The sequence below is a fragment of the Pholcus phalangioides genome, unplaced genomic scaffold (assembly GCF_987345545.1).
Source record: "Pholcus phalangioides strain wild (caught in Gottingen) unplaced genomic scaffold, Ppha-v1.0 ptg000003l_1, whole genome shotgun sequence".
NCBI lineage: Eukaryota > Metazoa > Arthropoda > Arachnida > Araneae > Pholcidae > Pholcus > Pholcus phalangioides.
The window spans coordinates 9,487,606-9,509,444 of record NW_028301596.1 but is presented as its reverse complement, the minus strand read 5'-3'; the positions used below and the strand labels follow the sequence as shown (position 1 = coordinate 9,509,444).

General features: G+C 33.1%; 1 protein-coding gene across 1 annotated transcript in view; it reads left to right on the top strand.

Annotated features, from left to right (window-relative positions):
• LOC149088019 (nuclear pore complex protein Nup93-like) overlaps positions 1-21,839 on the top strand; it is a 32,365-nt gene that overhangs the window by 6,806 nt on the left and 3,720 nt on the right. Inside the window, exons 8-23 of the mRNA XM_089243839.1 lie at positions 73-212; positions 3,688-3,820; positions 4,059-4,156; positions 5,849-5,908; positions 5,999-6,076; positions 7,547-7,725; positions 9,212-9,403; positions 10,228-10,354; positions 12,205-12,277; positions 12,383-12,427; positions 13,065-13,181; positions 14,615-14,733; positions 15,821-15,938; positions 17,528-17,611; positions 19,331-19,401; positions 21,218-21,278. Of these exons, the coding sequence (XP_089099965.1) occupies positions 73-212; positions 3,688-3,820; positions 4,059-4,156; positions 5,849-5,908; positions 5,999-6,076; positions 7,547-7,725; positions 9,212-9,403; positions 10,228-10,354; positions 12,205-12,277; positions 12,383-12,427; positions 13,065-13,181; positions 14,615-14,733; positions 15,821-15,938; positions 17,528-17,611; positions 19,331-19,401; positions 21,218-21,278 (1,695 nt within the window). The remainder of the gene's footprint in view (positions 1-72; positions 213-3,687; positions 3,821-4,058; positions 4,157-5,848; positions 5,909-5,998; positions 6,077-7,546; positions 7,726-9,211; positions 9,404-10,227; positions 10,355-12,204; positions 12,278-12,382; positions 12,428-13,064; positions 13,182-14,614; positions 14,734-15,820; positions 15,939-17,527; positions 17,612-19,330; positions 19,402-21,217; positions 21,279-21,839) is intronic.

Here is a 21,839-nt window from a genome sequence, read left to right as displayed (position 1 = left end):
TGGCGTATGTGCGTTATTTAACCTGTTGTGATCACATTCACTTGACTACAATAATTTTCTTTTCTTTTGCAGAAAGCTACAGATCTTTGGGAAATGGTCATCAAAATGATGAAAATACCATTGGGTTCCCAGAAAGATATTGTTGCTGCTCGATGTTCTTTGCAAATGCAAACAGCTTTTATTGAACAAGCTCGGAAACATTTGGAAGACCAGTAATCTTGAATTGTTTTTAAATGAGCCATAATGCTTTATGTAGTTATATAAAATGATGGCCCTGATAAAAATTTAATATTATTAGAGTATAGTGCAGGGGCTTGACAAATTGGTGTGGGGGGGGGGGGAGATTTACAGGTTCCAAGTAAATTTCTTTCTTTGGAGAAAAATAGCTCATTTTTTTTCTATGACTTTGTGAACTGGCATAAATATGAATGTTTTTCCTTGTTTTCTCGACATTTTAATTTTGTAATCGCACATAGAAAATTTTAGCTGTCAATTAAAATTTTTTGTCAACGTGGGAAGTTGGATTTGCCAACCCTGGCAAAGTGTTGAGCCTTTTTGATAATTTTTATTAATGCTTAGTACAGTACTTCTAAAAGTGTATGTTACTGCTCCCATGAACAATGTCAAATTTTTTCAAGAGTGTCATATCAACCAGGAATATTGATGTATACCTTTTCACTAGTTAGAAGGAACCAGAGTTTAATTGAATCATACAAATGTTATCATGAGGGCACCAAATATATATATGGTTACAGGGCATAAGAACTGTGTACAATGTTCCCTCTGATGTTTTCCACATGAGGGAACCCACTTTTTCTCTACTGTAGTGAAATGCTACAATATATGCCAATAATATGCATTAAAATTTTGTGCTTGTAGAAGCTTTTTGCCATCTGTCGCCATGCAAGTACACAGCTTAGAGAGAACATTGCCGTGGATTTCATAATTTCTGAGATTAACTAATTCAGTATACAAGGTGTAAAGCTTCAAGTCCTTATTCACTATCTTTTGCACTGTTGCTTACAGAACCATACTTTCAGTTATGAAAAAGTATGTGAACAACATGCCTATTTCAGATATCTCATTTATTTTACTAGGAGCAGTCTATATATCAAGGAAAAAATTTAATTTTCTCTCCTATCCCATTGTCCCCCTAACTTCTGTTAGGGGACCCCTTTGTTCCCTAACAAAGTTGTTGCCCTGTTTGTACCGAGTCCGGAAAAAAAAAATCCAAATTTCTAACTAATTTTTGTCAAGATATTGCTGATTAGAAGTCAAGGGGAAATCTCAGAATTTAATGAAGTGTTAATAAACTGCAACCAGGATTGGGTTTTTGTTTGACATAACAAGCATCAAAAACTGGTTTGAACCAACAAAAACCTAAATGAATGCTTTTGGATAATATTTTGAAAAAAATAAATATACAACATTATGGAAAACTTTTTGCATATTACAATACTTTATTTCTTTAATGTTAATTTATTACATTAAAACAAAATATTAATTATAATTTGCAATTTTGAATTTTTTGACATAGAAAGAGTAGAGAACATATAAAATATATAATTTTATGGTTCATTTATTTAAACCGGTGTTTCTCAACTGCTGGGCCTTGACATCAGCTAAACTAGGGTGTGAATGATTCATTGTCTCGTTTTCCCCCGTTAGCCATGTATATGACGGGCTCCCCCTCACAAAAAAAGAAAAAAAAAATCAACTGGGCCACAGGCTTCTAAAGGTTGAAAATCACTGATCTAAATTACTTATTACATGTGTTCAATTTGCTAAGGAAAATAGAACTGTTTATTCGAAAATATGTGTGATAGGATGTGCCGGAAAGAGCTAATTAAACTCATTAATCAAACTCATTCTCACCTAAAAATTTCTTAGCTCAGGTTGTATAAATCCAGAATTTTAGAGTATTTTCAATCAAAGCAGAGCTGGCAGAACTTGATACCCAAAGCATTGTTTTGCACTTTTATATACAGCTTCAATTGGAAAACTATTGCATTATAAATGCTAGTATATACACAATATCATAGTCAGACTTAGTTATTCTTACTTTTGCATCAAGAATAAGTTATAGAAGCTTCTTAAGCATCATATACAATTCAGCACTGTCAAATTAAAGGGCATTTTAGTCCTGCAACTTAGAATGCTAGATACACTCTAATGTTATATGCAATAAGAGCGTGGTGGCCCAGGTCGATAAGATACTTGCCCAAAGTGCCAAAGGATGCTTTGAAGTGTTGCAATTTTGACACCTGGTTCGTCCTTGTCAGAAACTTTCCCGATACAGGAGTACAACAGAAATGACGACATGACCACAGAAAAAGATTGCATCTACAGGGAGTCCCACATCAAGGGTTTAGCGCACCAATCTCTCAGTGAGTATGAAAAAAGCTGCCATTCGGAATCTGTAATAAATTGTTGGTCCCAGTGTAGTTAGCCCTTCTGAACAAAAAAAAAAAAACAACTGTGGCATGATAAATTATCAAATTATGCACAATATGGGTATTGTTTTATATCAGTGATTATCTAAATAATTTAATAACAGAAATCAGCATTATATATATATATATATATCATGTAAAAGAACTTTTTAAATACCTATCTATTATGAAAAGAGTACAGCAGATGTTTGTATCTATACATATAGATACAAACGAGATTTTGGAAGGTCAAGAATCATCTTGAAGAATATCAAATCATTCCATAGTTTTTCCTTCAGCGCTTATGCTATGCTCTATTCAAATTGTATACTTTATAAGAAAAAAGAACATATATATTGTCCAAAACAATTCTGTAGAGAGTAGAAAATTATTGTACAATCATATCAAGTAACTTGTTCTTTGTATAACATAGTCACTTTAAACATTACATGCAATTAAAGTGTGTATTTCCAATGGGAATTTTTATATTGAAAAGCAATATTTGAGGTTTTTGACGTCACATACAACTGCGGTTTAAACCGTCAGAAACTGCTGTGCATCAAAAACCTGCCAACCCTGACTGCAACTGCCAAAGAATGTTTCAAATTGTTTCTTGACATATGCTGTTCTATCTCTCATTTTCAAATTCAAATAACTTGGCTAATATTGCATTTAGAAACTTGAATAATAATTACTTTTGATGTTAATACAAACATGGTAATAACTTTCTAATTCAAAGTTGGTGGGGGGGGGGGGATAATGAACTGAATTTTTTTGTCCATTAGTGTATATACAGCCCTTAAATTTCAGCAATTATGAGATATCTAGCCTCTTTAAAACCCTCCTCTTATTTCAGCAATGATGACCCCAAACATGTTTGTAAATTTGGCTTTATCTTCAAGCATGTTTTTCTCTCTCCCCTCCAACCTGTCTTACAAGAGCCAGTAGTCAGTCAGCCATTATTTTTCATGTTTTGATAACAGAAGGAGAGAGAGACAGCATTCAGAATATAAGTTTTCCTTTTGGGTAGTATAGGAGTATGCATACAATATAAATAATAGAAAAATTTAGAGTACTTCTATTTTTATTCTCAGAGTTGTGGTGGGGAGAAGCACACTATCATCTGCCCAAAATTCTTCGTGAAAAAGATATGCCATTTTTTACAGAGGGTTTGTGGTTGTTTTCCCTGTACCAGTTTTAATGTGAATCAGTAAAATTTGTAAAACCAATTAAAGGATTAATTGATATTTTTCAGGTACTTTGAATATGTCAAGTCGGTTGTGTATGGAAATTTACATCAAGCGGAGCTTGGTTCCAGGCCTGGTGCTTATTTTGTTATCAGGAGTTTCCTGAAAATCAGATGGTCATCACTGCCAACTGGTCTAGAGGTGAACTACAATCATTTTGTTAATGTTAATTTTCCAATCAAATGATCATGAGAAAAATTATGCGTATGAACTTTTTTTTCTTTATAATAAGTGTATGTCTTAGAATGATCACTCATGAATGTACTATATATATATATATATCTGCTGTTAATATGTGCACTGTAATTGTTATGTAGTCAAACACTGTTGTATTGCATTGAAGTTTAAATAATGATCATTGATCTTTATTAATTTACAGGATGGTAATGTTGATGGCAATCCAATCTGGGCTGTGATATATTATTGCTTAAGATGTGGAAAGCATGCAGCAGCATTAGAAGCTGCAAAAATTGCTGGGTATGGAATACTTGTTTCTAAAGGAAATAAATATATATTTTTTTAAATTTCAGGAGTGGTTTTTCAGATGGGAAAATAATCTTATTCAAACTATATGATTCAGATTCAATATTTAGGTAGTAAATGCAAAATATTCAAGGAAGTAGAAAATGAAAGAACACAACTAAAACACCTTTGTTTTTTTTTAATCCACTAAAGAATGTCAAAGTGCTCTGTTTTCAGTATCATTCAATGAAAATAGCATATATATGTACAAAACTAAATGTTTGAAATGTATGTGTGGTTTAATAGTAATATCAAATTTATAAATGTTGAAGCTACTTGGCGGAATAACAATATACATGTGCAGGTGCGGTAGTAATATTGTACATAAATCTTTGTTATTTGTTCAAAATATTATTTTGGAAATGAATTAAGTTTCAAATATGCAATATGAAACCTTGCTACAATGATACTCACTCTGACGATAAATTCCTCTACAACAATATTTTTGCAAATCTTGTTTGGAATCATCATTAGTCTAATATTAAACTCCTCTTGATATAATGATATCATTTTTACTAATAACTCTATAATAATATTTTTTTAGAGATTTTGAACAATATAACTGTATACTTTTACATATCACTTAAAATCACTTTTAATATATTTTCAAACTTTTCACCAGTTTTTGTTCTTCTGAGAGACCCTCTATGGTTCATCCCCCATAAAAACATATTAAAAATTTTTCTTTTCTACAAAAAAAATGGATGTAAGTTGGGGCTATATTGTCACATTTGTAATTGAAATGATACATCAACACAGCTATTTAATTAGTAAATAATTTTAGTAGTAAATTTTTAATTAAGTAAAATAGTTATATTATTAATAGTAAATTATAAAGTTTGCCGTGATTTGAATGTTACCCATAAACAGATCAAATCTTGCATAGCAAAGTTGAACAATTTTCACCGTGAATTTTATTTTCAATTCTGTCAATGAGGTGTAATTTTATAAATCTCTGCACACGTAAAGCAGCTCTAAAAAAATGACACAGACAAAGAATCAACTCTTTCTAGATGAAAAAAGTAGTATATTTTTACATATCTCTATTTTGTAATGAAATGACACTAAAAGATTTATTTCATAAAACATCAAAAATTTAGAAAAGAAATTGGTATAAAATTGTTTTTTTGACCATGTATATTCAAATATACACGGGACCCTAGAGGGTTAATAACATGGTTATTTTGCACCACCTGGTGATAGTGGTACTGACGTTGTCAGTTACTTATAACTTCCAATATATTCATTGTTGGTCTTTAGAATATCATACTAGCGCTAAATCAAGATTTCACTAACTTTTTCTATGATAAAGTTTAAATTTCACATAATACCTGTTTTTTTCAAATGGAATCTACAAATAAACGTTTTGTAGAATTAGCTAAACAATCCATATTAATGCCCTTCATTTGAAATCAGTGGACTGCTATTTGAATACGATAGTACCATTACCCTGTATAATAACCCATAAGTGTGGTAAGAGAAGTACAGGGATTTGTTCATCTATTTAAATGAGAAAAAAAAAAAAAAAATGTATATGTATGATGGTTGAAATTTTCTTTAAATTTGCTTTAATTAGTGAAAAAAGTTGTTTTTGTGTAGGTGTTTGTCATTTGAGAAGCATTAATATTTGTGTATCTTCATTTGCAGAGACAGGCTTGCTGAGTTTTTGCCTTTCTTAACAGAATATAAAGAAAATGAAGGACGGAGGTGGGCATTTGATTTTATCCACTGCCACAGAGACAAAATATTTTTTCATTATTACTTGTTTTTATCATTAATATTTGTCATTTCTTGTAGGTTGAATCCAAGTAGCGAAAGTCAAATCCGTTTGCAGTACAGGCGGCATGTAAAATCGAGTCCTGATCCATTTAAAAGGTAATAATTACAAAATCTCTTTGTTTGAAAATTTGAGATATCCAAGTGGCATAGATAGCCCAGGTTGTTAAGATAGTTGCCAATAGTGCCAAAGGATGTTTACAGGCGTGAGTTCGATACCCGGTTCATCATTGTCAGAAACTTTCTTGACATGGGGTTGCAACAGACATGACCACAGAAAAAGATTGCTATCACAGGGAGTCCCACATGAAGGCACTCCAACCTCTTGATCCGTATCAGAAAAAGTTGCCGTTTGGAATCAGCAAGAAATTGTAGGTCCCGTTCTAATTACAGTAGAGCCTCAATAATCCAAGGTGGATGGGATCAAGTCCACCAGCGATTAACAAAAAAAATCAAATTATCCGAAAAATAAATAAAAAATGCTTTAAATGTTGGTTTTACTTAAAAAAAAAGACAAGTGCAAAAGCAGTACCAGCATACTTACTGCATTTTTTATTGATGAATAAGATATAAATGCCATACAATGTATTTCAAAAAATGAAGAATGTGAAAAGGGTTTGAAGATGAGAGAGTGATCGAGTCTGAGAAGAGTGGGAATGGAATTGATGGTGAATGACATTGAGACAGAGCTTTCAACTGCTTTCACCTAAGCAATTACAGGGCAATGCCATTGTTCACCATTATTAAAAAACAGTCAAACTTGTCCCTCTTTCTCTGCGACCCTTCCGAAAGTTAAAATGGTCTACATCTATTCAAGGGAGTGTAAAATTTTATTACACCAATTATACCTATTATAGGGCTGGGTTCTGCCTAGTCCCTTTCAAACTGAAATAATACTGTGCAATATGTACATACTGCATAGAACTACTGGGAAAAAATAGAAAAGCTGAGTTCTCTTCATGGAAAAATATACTGAGAAAGGGGAATCTCAAAATTCAAAATTTTTCTGTACACACCTCGACTTATCTGGAAACTCAAACTTTAAGGGGTCAGATTTTCGAGGCTCTACTGTATTTATCATGTACAGAAAATGATTGTGGGGTGACAAATTGTCAAGGGATCAAAAATAGATGGTAAAAAAAGGTGGCAGCTCATTGATGTCTTTTTTCTGATGGGCAATTAAGGTCCTCAAATAGAATGTCTAATGCTTAAATAGAATGCCAACTTTAACTAAAATTTAATTATTAGATCACCTTTCAAAACATGTGTCCCAGCAACTTATTATATGAATCACCTGAAGTCTAACCAAACCAAACTGAAATGGCTGCTGCAGTTAAAGCTAATGATTGAGAATATTTCCTCCAAGTTGTAATGCATGGTAATCAAAACACAGTTCCCTGTTGTTGTGTTTTGCTCCTTTTCTGTTAAATTAAATTTTTAAATCCCTGTCCAAACACAACTCACTGTGTTGATTGAAATGAAAATGTGGTGCTTCAGTGTATGCTGTTTTATTTAATTTTGTTTCTATTTAAATGTCGGCATTGATATTTTTGTTTTATTTTCCTGTAGGGCTGTGTGTGGAATTTTAGGCTGTGATATGACTGGCGATACATCAGAAGTTGCAGAAAAGACAGATGATTACCTGTGGATAAAGTTATGTCAGTTACATCCTGAAACAGATGGAGGAAATGTGACTCCATCTCGAATGACTTTATCTCAATTACAAACACTGTTGTTAGAAGAATATGGTTAGTGGCTTATCAATTTTTGCAAAAATGAACAAATTTACAAAACTTCATTTGAATGATTATCTATTCCTGTGTGAAGGTTAATTTTTTTATTGAACTTTAATATCAAATTCCTCTTAATTTCTCGAATTACTATCACATCTGTATTCAGGTCTTCAATTTGCTTGAAACATTTACAGGCATCTAATGAAAATATACGAGCCAATGTATTGGTGGCCCAAGAAGATCTGTCTGTTGTCTGTATATCAAAGAGACACGTTCCATGTTCTCTGAATTGAGTTTAACAGAAAGCTGTGATGTTGAGGTCACAACCAGTTTACTTTCTGAAAAAAAAAGGTGAAAGATGGGCATGTTCCACGAGAAACCAAAGAAAGTGTAGTGTGGACCCACCTTAATGTTATGGAACATGTCTGAATTCGTAGACATTGATAGTGGAAACTTGACTTTACACATCTTGCAAATGGGATGTTCATTGTGCTGTTTTTTACATTTACTATTAATGAAATTAAAATGTTTTCAGCCCCATGCATAGCAAAAGTATCTTAAATTTTACCAGGTGTACAAGTATGAAATGCGGATTTCAGAAAACAGATGGTGCACCAATGCAGTTTGTGCTATAAAGATTTGACACTGCGCCATTCTGTTGTGTCATCAACAAGTGTCAGATGTGCACGAGTGATAAATTGGAAAAGTGTGTGCATAGTGTTGTATTGTTGTGTTCAATATGTCGAAAGTTATACTGAACAAAGAGCATTCGCGGACAGCATTAATTTTTTTGTTTTCATTTGAAGAAAACTGCTGCTGAATCATACCGATTACTTCGAGAAGCTTATGGTGAACATGCTCCATCGCAAGATACGTGTGAATGATGGTTTCGGTGTTTCAAAAGTGGTGACTTCGATGTTGCAGACGAGGGACGTGGAAAACCGCCAAAAAAAAAGATGTGGAATTGGAAGCATTGTTGGACGAAGATGATACTACACAGACACAAAAACAACTCGCAGAGCAATTGGGCGTTAGTCAACAAGCTGTTTCCAATGGCAATGCCCCATGACAATGTGAAATGCTCCTTGACAATGTTCAATGGTCAATGTTCCATCACATACGGCAAAAGCGGTTCGCGGCACGTTGGAAGCACTCAGCTGGAAGTTCTACCCTATGTGGCTTACTCACCAGACTTGGCTCCTTCGGATTACCACTTGTTTGCTTTGATGGGTCACACACTTTCTGAGCAGCGCTTTGGTTCGTACGAAGATGTGAAAAAATAGCTCGATGAATAGTTCGCAGCAAAAGGGGAAGATTTTTACTGGCATGGTATTCACAAATTTCAGGAAAGATAGGGGAAATGTATAACAAGCAATGGAGCATACTTTGAATAAAGCACTTTTTATCATTCTTCCGAATTTAACGTGTTTTTTAAAAAAAAAAATCTACATTTCATACATTGTACACCTGGTACTCATGTGAACTCTTTTTCCCCCCATAGGTGAATCACATTTTCAAGCTTATCAACAGCCATTCCTATATTTCCGTGTCCTATTTCTCACTGCTCAGTTTGAAGCTGCTATTGAGTTTATGTCACGTATTGAGCAGCTGAGGTGCCATGCTGTGCACGTGGCCATTGTTTTATATGAAATGAACTTGCTTGCCTTACCACATAGCCATCAAGCACCTCTTCGTGAGTAATTTTTTTCTAATTATAATCATAGTTCATATTTACAATTGTAAGATTTTGGATAATAAATTGCAGATGAAATTTCTGGTTGACTAGTCCTGTTACTATCTTTCAGTAAAAAAACAAAAAGTAATACTTCAAAGTCTATGTAATTAAAATGGTAAAGTTTGGTGTAAGTAATTTGGTATACTAAGCGTAGCTACACCAAGTCTTGTGGATTTCAATTCTATCTTGCAGACACTGTAAAAGTTCTTGAATCTCCAGAATGTTCAACATAATTGCAAAAGTTTTTTTTTTTTCCGGGGGGGGGGGATAATTCTAAAAGAATTATTCTGGGGGGGGGGAATTTTCTTCCCTCTTCACACTTTGTGACATGTGTTATGGTAGTTCAGTAATTTTTATTATTCAAAACTTAGGGTTATAACAACCAACATTCACTATTTTGCTAAATCACAATGAAATGTTTCATTTGCTGAGGAAAATTATCCAAATTTGCCATAAAAGCTTGTGTTCATTCATTTTCTCGATGGGCTATCTTATCTAGTTTACAAAATTTCAGAATTTTGATACTGTTATGCATTTATGTATTATACTGATGTGTATTTGTGTTAAATTTATTTTCTGAAAATTTTAATTTGCTCCGTATTTGTGTTGAAAATATAATTTTGAATATATATAAATTTTCTGACTATTTTTTCTCATATTTTCCAGTTGAAACTTCATAGACTTTAATGTGCATTTTCTTAAAGAGTTAATGGTTATTTATGTATGAAATTTATTTAATACTTCCTGTATTTATTTTTAGTAAATTTTATATATTTGCACAGTATCTAAAGTCCCATCTGATAAACAACCGATGCGCCGATTGAATTTATCCCGCTTGATCATGATGTATACCAAAAAATTTGAAGTCACAGATCCTCGGGAGGCCTTGCAGTACTTCTATATTTTGAGGTGATTATTGCTTATTAATTTTCTGGAAAATCATAATTTTAAGAATGTGCCAAAAGTAAGATTTATCTTCAGTGGCAAGCTTTATCACTAAGACATACTTGTACTATGCCAGAACATAATGTAATATTTCAGCTATTTTTCAGCTAAAATATTCACTTCCAACATTGATACATTTGTTGTATAGTGAAATAGAGTGTAAGGAACCTTTTTCCTAAAACTCTGTACCCTTGTGATTTGGCAAAAGTCTTGAGAGCTTTTTGGATCTCTGCATCGATTCTAAAAAAATACCCTGACCACGGGTGTCCCAACCATTTGATAGAGGCATGACCTTATCTTTTATAAGAGGCTATCAATATTTGTCACAAACTTCCATGTTCCCACTTCTAGTGTACCCTGGCACACACTTCAATCTTTGACCATGCCTTCAGCTCACATATTGCTGCCATATTTCTATCCAAAATTAAGGATCGTTTCCAGAAAAAATAAGGAAGAGCTTTAAAAAAAGAGGATCCTCTAAAAAAATTCTAAACAGGTCCCTAATGTCTGTCTGCCAGATCTTTCGACGCATCCGTCCCTTCACCTTTTTATCATGCTGTCTGGACAGTCTGAAAAGGCATTTTATTCTTTTTTTCGTTTGGCCATCTTAGCTATTCTGTTCACAGCTATCTGTATGCTACTTTAGAAATGTTCTCCTGAATGATCAGTAACACTAGCACAGAGATAGGTAGTCATTAGTCCTCATCTTGCCTGTCCCTGATCAAAAAATAATTCTCCTATAGCTTCATCCTTATTGGAATATTCTCTGGGGCATTAAAAAGTGAAGAAGAAAGAAAAATTTTCATCAACCAAAAAAATACAGTTAGACCTGCTTATAATGAAGTAGGAAAAAACATCAAAACTATTTGTTAAATGCAAACTTTTTATATTCATATTAGCTAACATTTTACAACATGCACATTACACATTTTTCAGTAATCTGATTAATTCTTAAAATGAATAGATTAAAATATTTAACATTTTAATGAAGATTAAAAATTTAAATAAAATCTCACGTAACTGAATACATCAATAAAAATATGTCATTGTTTTTTTTACCCTTTGTATTTTTGTGGACCTTGGAACTCTTTTTGCTTTTAAATCTTTTTTCCCGAATAAGCATGCATGCAAAATGTGATGTCTTTTCTTTTGATAAGATCATAGACACCGGAAATTTTTTTAATCTTTTTTATGAATCATTCAAAGATAGAATAAAGAACTTTGAGTGATCCTATTTTTTTTATACATAAAATTCTTTTTTTTTTTTAAATTTTTGGCTTTCTACCAACTGCATAGCTACAATTTTTGAAGCAATGAGTAACACTTTGTTTTTTGGACATTTTCAAAATTAATTTGCACCCGATGAAACCACCACAACCAATGTTTGAATCTAAAAAAATTACAAATGCGCACTAAATGCGATTTAGATTCTTGGAAATAAATAACTGCAATCCTTTCTTCCTAATGAGGTTTTCCGCAGACAAAATAAGATTAATAACAGAGAAAGGTAGGAAAAAAAGCAAGTAGAATGCTACAATACCCAAAATAACCCTAATAGAATGTCTTCCAAAGAAAGAAAGGAGAAATTATTTGTTGCAGAAAGGTAAATTTAGAAGATTCAGATAAGATTATAAAGAAATTTGTTATAGACATACTTTGCTGAAATCTGAGTTCATTGAAAGCAATCAAAATAACATACGTAATCAATATGGAATTCACTGAAAACTGAAAATCTTCATTATATGTAAAAATGATTAATATCTGTGCTCATAAAAAGCGAGTCCGACTGTATCATTTAATTTTTTTTTTTGCAGAGACTTGAAAGGTCTACAAGATGTCAGTCTGTTTATGTCTTGTGTTAGCGAACTTGTCCTTGAAACTAGAGAAGTGAGTTTTTCCTCACGTATGAAGCAAAATTATAGACTATTACATTTTAATAATTTTTTCAACTTCCCTAATTACTTCAATAGCCTGATGAAATATTTTTTTCAGTTTGAGATGCTGCTTGGCAAAGTTGAACCTGATGGTTGCCGAAAAGTAAGTTTACAGAAAATATCAAGTTTTTATGCTTTATGCAGTATATTTACTGGATTAAACATATTATGATTTATATACATTTGCATGAGTGAATATTTTTGTATTATACCAGTATTAATTATAGCTATTTGGGTAATCAAACTTTGTTGCCAAAATGGAAAAAAAGGTTAGCTAAAATGAGCCAGTGTTTATAGGAATTGTTTTATTATAGAATATTAACAAATAGGCACTTCTGACCTGAATTTCCATGAAAGATATTTCATCAGAACTTGCAAAGATTTCTTTGTAAGTGATGGAAGAAATGAGTTGCCAAAATCATCATCTTTGTCAAACTTAATTGACCACAGTGGGCAGAAGTCTTTTCATATGCTGCAGCAGATGGCACCTCAATTTGCTCTGAAAAATTCAGCTCGTCTAATATAAAGGCAAAGTCTCACCCAGATGACAGACATAAACCCCTCCCCCCCCCCTTTACCTTTAGCAGCTTCATTTCTGATAGAAATTTAGGCCTGAACAATCTCAAAATTATTGTTACAGACTTCAAAACATGCCTGAAAATATTGAATTTTGTCAAGGATGTAACATTTGATGTCATGATTTTCTCGATTCAATCTGAAAACATCTGTGTTTTTTATAGCCTGGTGCGATCGACAAATTTGGACACGACACTCAAGCAGTGATAGAAAAAGTGGCTGCTGACAGTGAGGTTAAAGGACGTTATGAAGATGCTATCAAACTGTATGATCTTGCTGGGGTGAGGCATTTTTGTGTTTTATTTGATATTATAATACATATTTTACCAACTGGTTTTATCAAATTTTTCTGTCTGAATTTCCTATGTATAATCTGCAAATGAAAATTTCCCTGTTTCGAGAGAAAAAATCTCAGTATAGTATGTAGCAACTTATAATCCCAGTGTGAAAATTGTATTATCAAAACAAAATTATAAGGAAAAAAATGGATACATACAGTCATCCCTTATTATTCATAGGTTGGGGGTTACGTTTCAGGAGGGAAGACGATGAATATGAAAATCCGAGAATGATCTAAACCATAAACTTTTGTTTTTAGGCATTTAGTTTACATGTTACAGTATAGTAATAAGGTTTCTTCTCCCAATTTTTTTACACGTGAAAAATGTATGATGAGTTTATTTCATGGAAATAATCCAGTGTTGATTTAAATTAATGGAGCCTTTCACTATGTTGTTCATAATGAACTTGTCTTCTAATTCTCAATCTAGATCATCTTCATGGGGTATCGCTTCAGTTTAAGGGGCAATTAGCTCAATTCACTTTTGTGGATTTCTGAATTGCTGTATTGCTGTTAATTAATTCTCTAATTTGTTCTGCGTCTACATCAATACACCCTTCCAGAAAAAAAGTTTTTGTAGTTCAAGTTTTTATATTGTTCATAAAAATTCTAAGGGATATGGTACTTATATTCTTTGCACCAATGCTCACAGATTTGCAGATTTAATGATGATGGTTATAGTACATGCAAGTTATTTATTGCATAACTTGCATTCCTTTTTATCGCACCCACAAAACAACAGACCTTTCTACATGACAGACATGGGATGAGGGTTACATTAGTGGTGCAGCAACAGCTGATTGAATTTAGAGTTATTTTCCTTGAAATATCTGACAACATTCTTTGTTGCCGTAATAATGGAAAATTGCAGCAATGAAGCTAACCTTTGCCAATATTTTGAATTTTCCTTGTAGAAACATTTTCAAAAGCATCAGAAAAACCTTTAGGAGGGATTTTTTGAATTTTATAACATGTACAACCTATATTTTGTTCCAATACGAGAATTATCACAGCAATAGTGTTTCACAGGAAAATAATGGGAAAGAGACACAAGTATACCAAAACTGTGACTATGATCTCCATGAATTCTGAGGGCTGACTATATATGGTAGCAAAAAAGAATAATTTTTGTACTCATATGTCATCTGAGAAATATATCTTGCTGCAGATAAGACACAGCAGTATATAATCCACATTAAGACATTCAGCTGTTTTTTAATGTATAATCTACAGATTACACACTCAAAAAAATCATGGTACTTAAAGTTATGTTGGCATTTATTGAATTTCTCCTATGTTTATAAAAATTTATTTCACATTGGTTTCTAAAACAAATTATTAAATATTTGATGCATGATTATATTTTAATTTTAGAAACATCAAAAAGTCATAGAGATACTGAACAAGTTATTGGGGCAAGTTGTGCCGAGCGTGAATACCTTAGGATCAAACAGACAGCGTTGGGAAAGTATTGCATTAGCTATCGCTAATAGGTGTGTTTACTAATATTAGTGGTTTGGCTTTTATTTAAAAATTTTTTTTCTCTGCATAGATCAGAAAGTATATTGAGTGTCTTCAGGTTCATTTAGAGCTAGCACTTAAAACACAGCAAGTGAATTAAATTTTTTTTCTAGCTATCCCAAGAGATTTTTGAAGATATATCGCTTGTGTATGTAATCAGGATTTTGGAACTTCGTTATTGTGAACATTTTCTCAGTATCTGTGAAAGGACCAGCATTAAATAGCACATAGATCAAAACTTAGATTTATAATATATTGTGAAACCTTGTTAAAATTATAATTTCATTATTTTAGTATTGTGCTCTGTTCTGAACACAAATGCTATTTTCACATTTCCGTTCGTTAAAAAAAGCAAATTGTAAGTTTTATCGCTGCTGTAAACACAATTTTCCACTTCAAAATATTCAAACTTTCATGATTGAATATGCAGACTAATATATTTATATATCCTTATTTTAATCAGAGAGGAGCACAAATTTTTTTTTGCACTCGTTTACTACTTTTGCAATCGCATCTTTGCATACCATTTTTTCATACACATGACAAATTGCTGTGTTATAACAACTTGGTTCATGCTGAAAGGCACCAAGATGTTAAACATGGATACAAATTCTATAACCTTTCCAGAGATCCTTTGGTCAATCAGGATAAAGTGCTGGGGAGTACTTTGTAATCCTTTGAAGAGCAGAAATTTTTCCAAAATCCATAGAAAACAATATTAAAGGTAGGCCCACTATGAGGGACATCGTGCCATAAAGGGATAAATAATCAAAATTAAAGAACCATTTGGCCTGACAGCCTTCCTGCAAAGGAGCCTGGTGATGAACAGCCACAAAGTAGGGTGAATAAACCTTTCTGAGGTAATTTTAAGCTTAAAAAGAAGAGCTTTATTCTAATTGGCCTAGTATTTACTATTATGCATTAGAATTCAATTTATAAAAAAAATTCTGCATGTTTGTGTTGACAGAAACCTTCGAAGTTAAAACTATTATGTAACAGTTTTGTTTATTGTAAATGTGTGTATTGATATAGTGTATTTGTGATTTCTCTTATCTATAGGTATAAATCTCAGGGCCATAATGCAGGAAGTGATGCTGCAGGAACGTTCTATCTGTTGCTGGAACTGATGTCATTTTTCAACTTTGCTCACAATAATGATCACATTCAGGCTATAGATGTGAGTTATTTTATGTATTTTTTTTGTTTGGCATTGTTTTCCACCTTCATGAAATTCATTGGAGGTGGTAATGTGTAAGACAATTTCATTTAAACAACCCAAAAAACCCTAAACATACTTCCTGTTTTTTAAAATTATCATCCCAAATGCTACAAAACATATACAATTAAAATGATTAGTAGCTGCTAATTAGACTATCTTATGCAATCATATTTTTCAAAAAGTTCTTATGCTTTTATCAGGGCTGGATGAATTGCAAAAACATCTATGCACCATTTTATCTAAAGAAAAAGGTCTATCCAAAATAATGTTTCTTTTGACTTTTTGAGGCCATAGATTCATCATTTATCAGGGCATTCATTTTTCATGTTGACAGATAAGCTGGTATAAATTCCAAACATTGTGCTACTCCCAGCCTGCAATTTAGTAACTAAACAAATAAAATTTTTGGCACAGATAACCAATTCTTTAGTGCCAAGGTGATCTGGTCCCCTGGGATTTGTCCAGCCCTGGCTTTTATGAATCCAAAGTTTTTAAACATTTAGTTACTTTTGGGGCAGCAACTTTTCATTCATCATTTACGAGATATCTCTCACCTAAATTGATGCCTTGTATTTCAGCAATGATAGGATAACTTGCCTCCTCAAAAGCCTCTTATTTTTGTGATAAGGAGCCAAGACATTTTATATTGTACACATTTTTCTAATTCCATCCCCCCCCCCCGAAACACCATCTTGTCAGCTTAACTTAGAGGATCTTAACCTATAGATTGCAGCCAAAATATTTAGGTTCCAGGTACTTCCGCGAGGACAGGTAGTTTAATTCCATTAAAAGCTAGGGCTTTCAAGTTATCGATTATGACCCAAACGTGATTCTCAGTAGCTTCTGAGAAGGCTCCTACGAATTCATTTCTAGCCAGGCATTCTTGAACTGTGATTCTCACAGCCCAACCTTGATTTACAGAAGCTTCCTAGATGGGTCGTACAAATCGATTTACGGCAAGGGATTCTTGAGTTGTGCTTTACAACCTAACCTCAATTCACAGGGGCTTCTAAGATGAGTTGTGCAAATTCACTTAAAGCCTTGGGTCCTTGAGCTATGAGTCTTGACCAAATTTAATTCACAGAAGCTTCAGAGGTTGGTTGTACTTACCCCTGGCTTAACTTACAGTAGATGATACTCTGGTGATCTCTCTTTCTTTCTTATGTTCATATTTTGAGAACAGTGGGAAAAATATGTTCTGAAAGAAATTTTATTTTTTCTTCTTCCCTTTGACTGATTCAAAGAAGTGAAATAAATTTGCATACAACCCAAAGATGGAGGGTGGGGGAAGAGACCAATTTTCTCAAAATCGGAAGAGAGTCTCGTTCTTGAAAAAAAGTGTGCCAATTTATATAAGGGGAAGTTAAGTAATTCTACTATATGAATAAAAACAGGTCAGAGAGGGAGTAAAATGAATTATAGCATGGAAAACATTTAAAACTTTTCAACCAAAGTCTTGTGTGTACAAAACAATGAAAATAGGAAAAAAATAAGTCGCACCATAATTGATTTTGATAACTTTTTGTGGTATTTTGATTTATTTCTAGTGTATAAAGAATCTGAAGTTGTTACCATTTTCAATGGAGGAAGTGGAACAAAAAGTCACTGCGTTTTCGATGTATGCCGAAGAGGTTTGTTACTTCGTTGTTTCGATAATTTTGATGGAGAATGTTTTATACAGCCAAGAGCTATTATCTGCATGATATGATTCATATTTTTTGATTAGATATTTATAGCAAACTAAATTTTTGTTATAGTGGTGTTTGTATGCATGTATTCTATGGGGTGATTCAGAAAAGGTAGGAAAAACTTTTAGAGGCAGTAGTACACACAAAAACAAAATTTCATTAACGAATGCATGATCTAAAATGAAATGCAAATGTGCTAGCACGTTTTGCTCCACAAACGGCTGCTCCACAAACTTTAAAACGATATTCCGGTTGAAATTTATCAGGAGGAAAAGCACACCATGCATGCAAACGTAACCTGGGAAAAAGAAGAAACCGCATGCAAATTAGCGTCACAGTTAATAAATGGCACGGATGCCAGCCCCCTTGCACACAGCTGCTATTGCAAATGTGCAAATGTTTTCGGATTGGGCAGGCCTGTGCGGAAAACTGTACATTCGTGCTGTCTCTGTGGTATTTCCATTTGCAGCTCTGTAAATGAAATGCATGTCTGCTTTTTCGGTATTACTAAAGTGCTGCATTATCCGTTACAACTGTTAGAATGGTTGCACGCTAGAATCACTTCACAGGGTTGGAGTCCATGTCTTTTATTCATTGTGACACATATATTGCATACACGGTTTCTTCTTTTTCCCCAGCCAGGTTGCATTTTCATGCATGGTGTTCTTTTTCCCCTGATAAATTTGAATGGGAATGCTGTTTTAACATTTGCTTAGTGACAGTTTCGAAATGCACTAGCGCGTTTGTGTTTCATGTTAGACCATGCATTCTTTGACAGTTGTTTGTATTGGTGTGTACTATCGTCTCTTAAAGATTTTCCCATCTTTTCTGATAATCACTCTGTATATATATATATGCAGGGTGCACACAGGTAAGAGGGTGTATGGAGCATTTTACTGGTGAACCATTAATCCTAGAGGCATACTTCCAATTAGAAAAAGTATCCAAATAATTTTCAGTACTCAAATATGTCATTCATGTTGCAAGGGGTTGAATAGTTATTAAAATATAAAAACTAACATTTTATACCATCCCTGTGTGCTCAAAAATCAATTTCCAAGGTAGTTTCCCTGTCTCTCCTAATGCTCACTAAAAAAATATCACGTATCCTAGTGTGCAATATTCACTGAGATATTCAAATTCGTAAAACTGAGGAAAGTTGGGAAAACGCATTAAATGCAGGAAAACTGTTTTACCCATTTTTACCCTGCTGTAGCGTTGTTACAAACATTGCACTTGAAAACTTGGAATATTTTTAGTTTGCATCCAGAGAGACTGCAACAACTTTCTAATTAGGTTTTGGGGCACTCAGGTGCTGTATAAAAAGTTATTTTTTTATATTTTAATAACTATATAGCCCCTTGCAACATGAATGACATATCTGAGTACTACACATTGTTTGAATGCTTTTCTAATTAGAAGTATACCCCCCTATTAGGATTGACGGTTCCCCAGTTAAATTCCATATGCCCAGTTACCTATGCAACCTGTATATCACATATTGCTCATGGATCAGAAACTGTCCACCTTACAGAGTGACTGACCAAATGCTAACCATTTTGTGGAGATAGGACTTCAGACAAGAACCGAGACATATATTTATTTGAAGTGGATATAGATATGAATTGAACATGAGATTAAACTTTTCGACTTTCTTTACAGGTTAGGAGGAATTTCCCTGATGTTTTATTGGCAACCATGAATATTTTATACTTGGAATACAAGAAGACCAAGTGAGTTTTTTGAAGAAGAAAATAGTATTCCTCCCCCTCCCCTTTTCTTTTAGTTGCATCACTTTTGTGACACCAAAAATGTATTAAGGCTGTATCTATTTGATTTCACTATGATTATGATTTTTTTTCTTCTGCCTGTATCCAATGTCTTCCCTTCTCTACTTGTGATGGATGAACTATTGAATTTTCACATTAGTTATGTGGCCAAGTGTTCCACTAATATACTAAATCAGCATTTATCAACCCATCAACATGTGGTCTGCTGACCCCTGGAAGTCTGAGTACTTGCAAGGGGGGCCACCGGATCATTTTTTTATTCACTACTGCTGCATGAATGACACATTTTTTGCCATGTGAACTGTTCGTTTATTAGATTTATTATGGTGTGCAAATTATAGAAAACAATATACAGTGAAACCGCCCTACAACAATACTCTATAACAATAATACATTTTTTTCCCGGTCCGCACAGTATGTGTAGTACTCAGTTATATTGGTGTTTCATAGTATTTCAAATTTTATAAGAGGGTGGCACTGAAATCGACTTTATGATACTGTGTTTCCACGTCATCAAAAAGTTTGGGGAAACACTATGCTAAATCATTTTACTAGTAGGTAAATTCTAGTTCGCCAAAAATGTAGGATTTTTCTTCTGATATCTAAAGAAATTTTTGTTGCTTTATGTGTTTAACGTTTGGTTGTTCTCGACATAGCATCAATTTTATAAATTGACATCTCCAAAAATTTTTGAATACAATACTTGAAGATATGAGTGTGATGAATTTAAGTTTTAAATACAAGGCCACAACAGGCAAAATGCCCAATGAGGTGGCTGAGAAAAAGTTGCCCATAACAAATATGGATGTCATATATTACTGAAATTAAACCAATTAAAAATGCAATTACAAAAACTATAAATAATATATATACATGATAAATTATTATACAATGCCCATAAAATGTATTTATGGTTCTCTTATTCTAAGTATGGATAGCTTCTTGATTTAGCCCAACATGTTGTCATATTTCTTTTTTAACTTGTCGATTGTGTCCGAATTTACCACCCCCAGGGTTAAGCTATTCCATTTATTAATAATCCTATTAGAGAAAAATTCCCTGTGACACCATAATCTAACATTGTCCCTTACCAATCGATACTGGTGTCCCCTTGTAAAAGCAGCCGATTGACAGTGTACTAATAATTCCTGGTCCATCCTATCCGTTACGTTGAAAATTTTGAACACTTTGATAATATCTCCCCGACACCTGCATTCATCCAATGTAAACATATTAGAAAAAATGAAGTCTTTCCTTCATAACTCAAGCCGCATGTGCCAACGAGGACACACATAGCTCTTCTCTGCACCCCTTCAACCAAGTCTGTGTCCCTCCTTAGGTATGGTCTCCGAAACCTTACAGCATACTTCAGTACAGGATGAAGTAAGCCTCAGGAAAGTGGAAGAACGACTTTAGGAGAACGCGAAGATTTACAAAAGAAATTGTAAAAAATTTTAATATGCGGATCAGTGTTCACCAATATGAATCAAAATTCAATTTTACTCTTCCAAATTTCGTTTGAGTGAAAATACCCTAAATTTCAGTTAATTTTTTTTTTAATGCAGTTATTTCTCACTGATAAAGGGAAATATCCCTTAAAATTTTGGAAAGTAGTGAAAGTACTCTTCAAAATCGTACTTTCAGCACCTTTTTGAAAATAAAACCGTGCATTCTATTAATTTTTTATGAGTTGGTATATTCAACCAAATATATGTGTTATAATTTTACACTATCCTAAAACTGATTTTTTTTTTTTCAGACAAAAGATCGGATTACTTCATGAACAGAGACCTGATGGAGACAGCATTACCCAGGACAAGGCAAGTTTGAAAAGATTAATTAAATAATATATATATTTTTGCAAATATTAATATCAGTAGAGGTGATTTATTGTTTGTTTGTGTGTGTGCTAAACAAAAAATCAACTATTCAAAGTCAATATATTTTTTTAAATATTTTCCATCTTAATCAGGAGTGGTGATCCATTTCATGCCATAGTACTAAGCGGCATGCGTTAATTCTTTTTTTTTAATTTTGCAAAATATTTGAAATATATGAAGATACATGAGCTCCATGAAACAATTTTCAATAGGTTGAAAAAATATTAAAATTTTCAAGTTTAATTCAAATTTTTTAGGACACCAAGATTTCTCCAAGATATAAGATATTCTTGTATTACACAGCTTTTTGTGACCTTTAGTGACAGTGATGATTAAAAAAAATGAAATGATGGCAAACAAAGTTTGTGGTCTTGTTTGTGGCTTGGGTTATGACGAGGTTGGCAGGGGTGGGAAGTGATGAGTTCATTTTGGAGCAGCGAAATTAACTTACAAGAATATTTTCATTACTCCCACTCCTTTTCAAAATAAAACAACTGCACT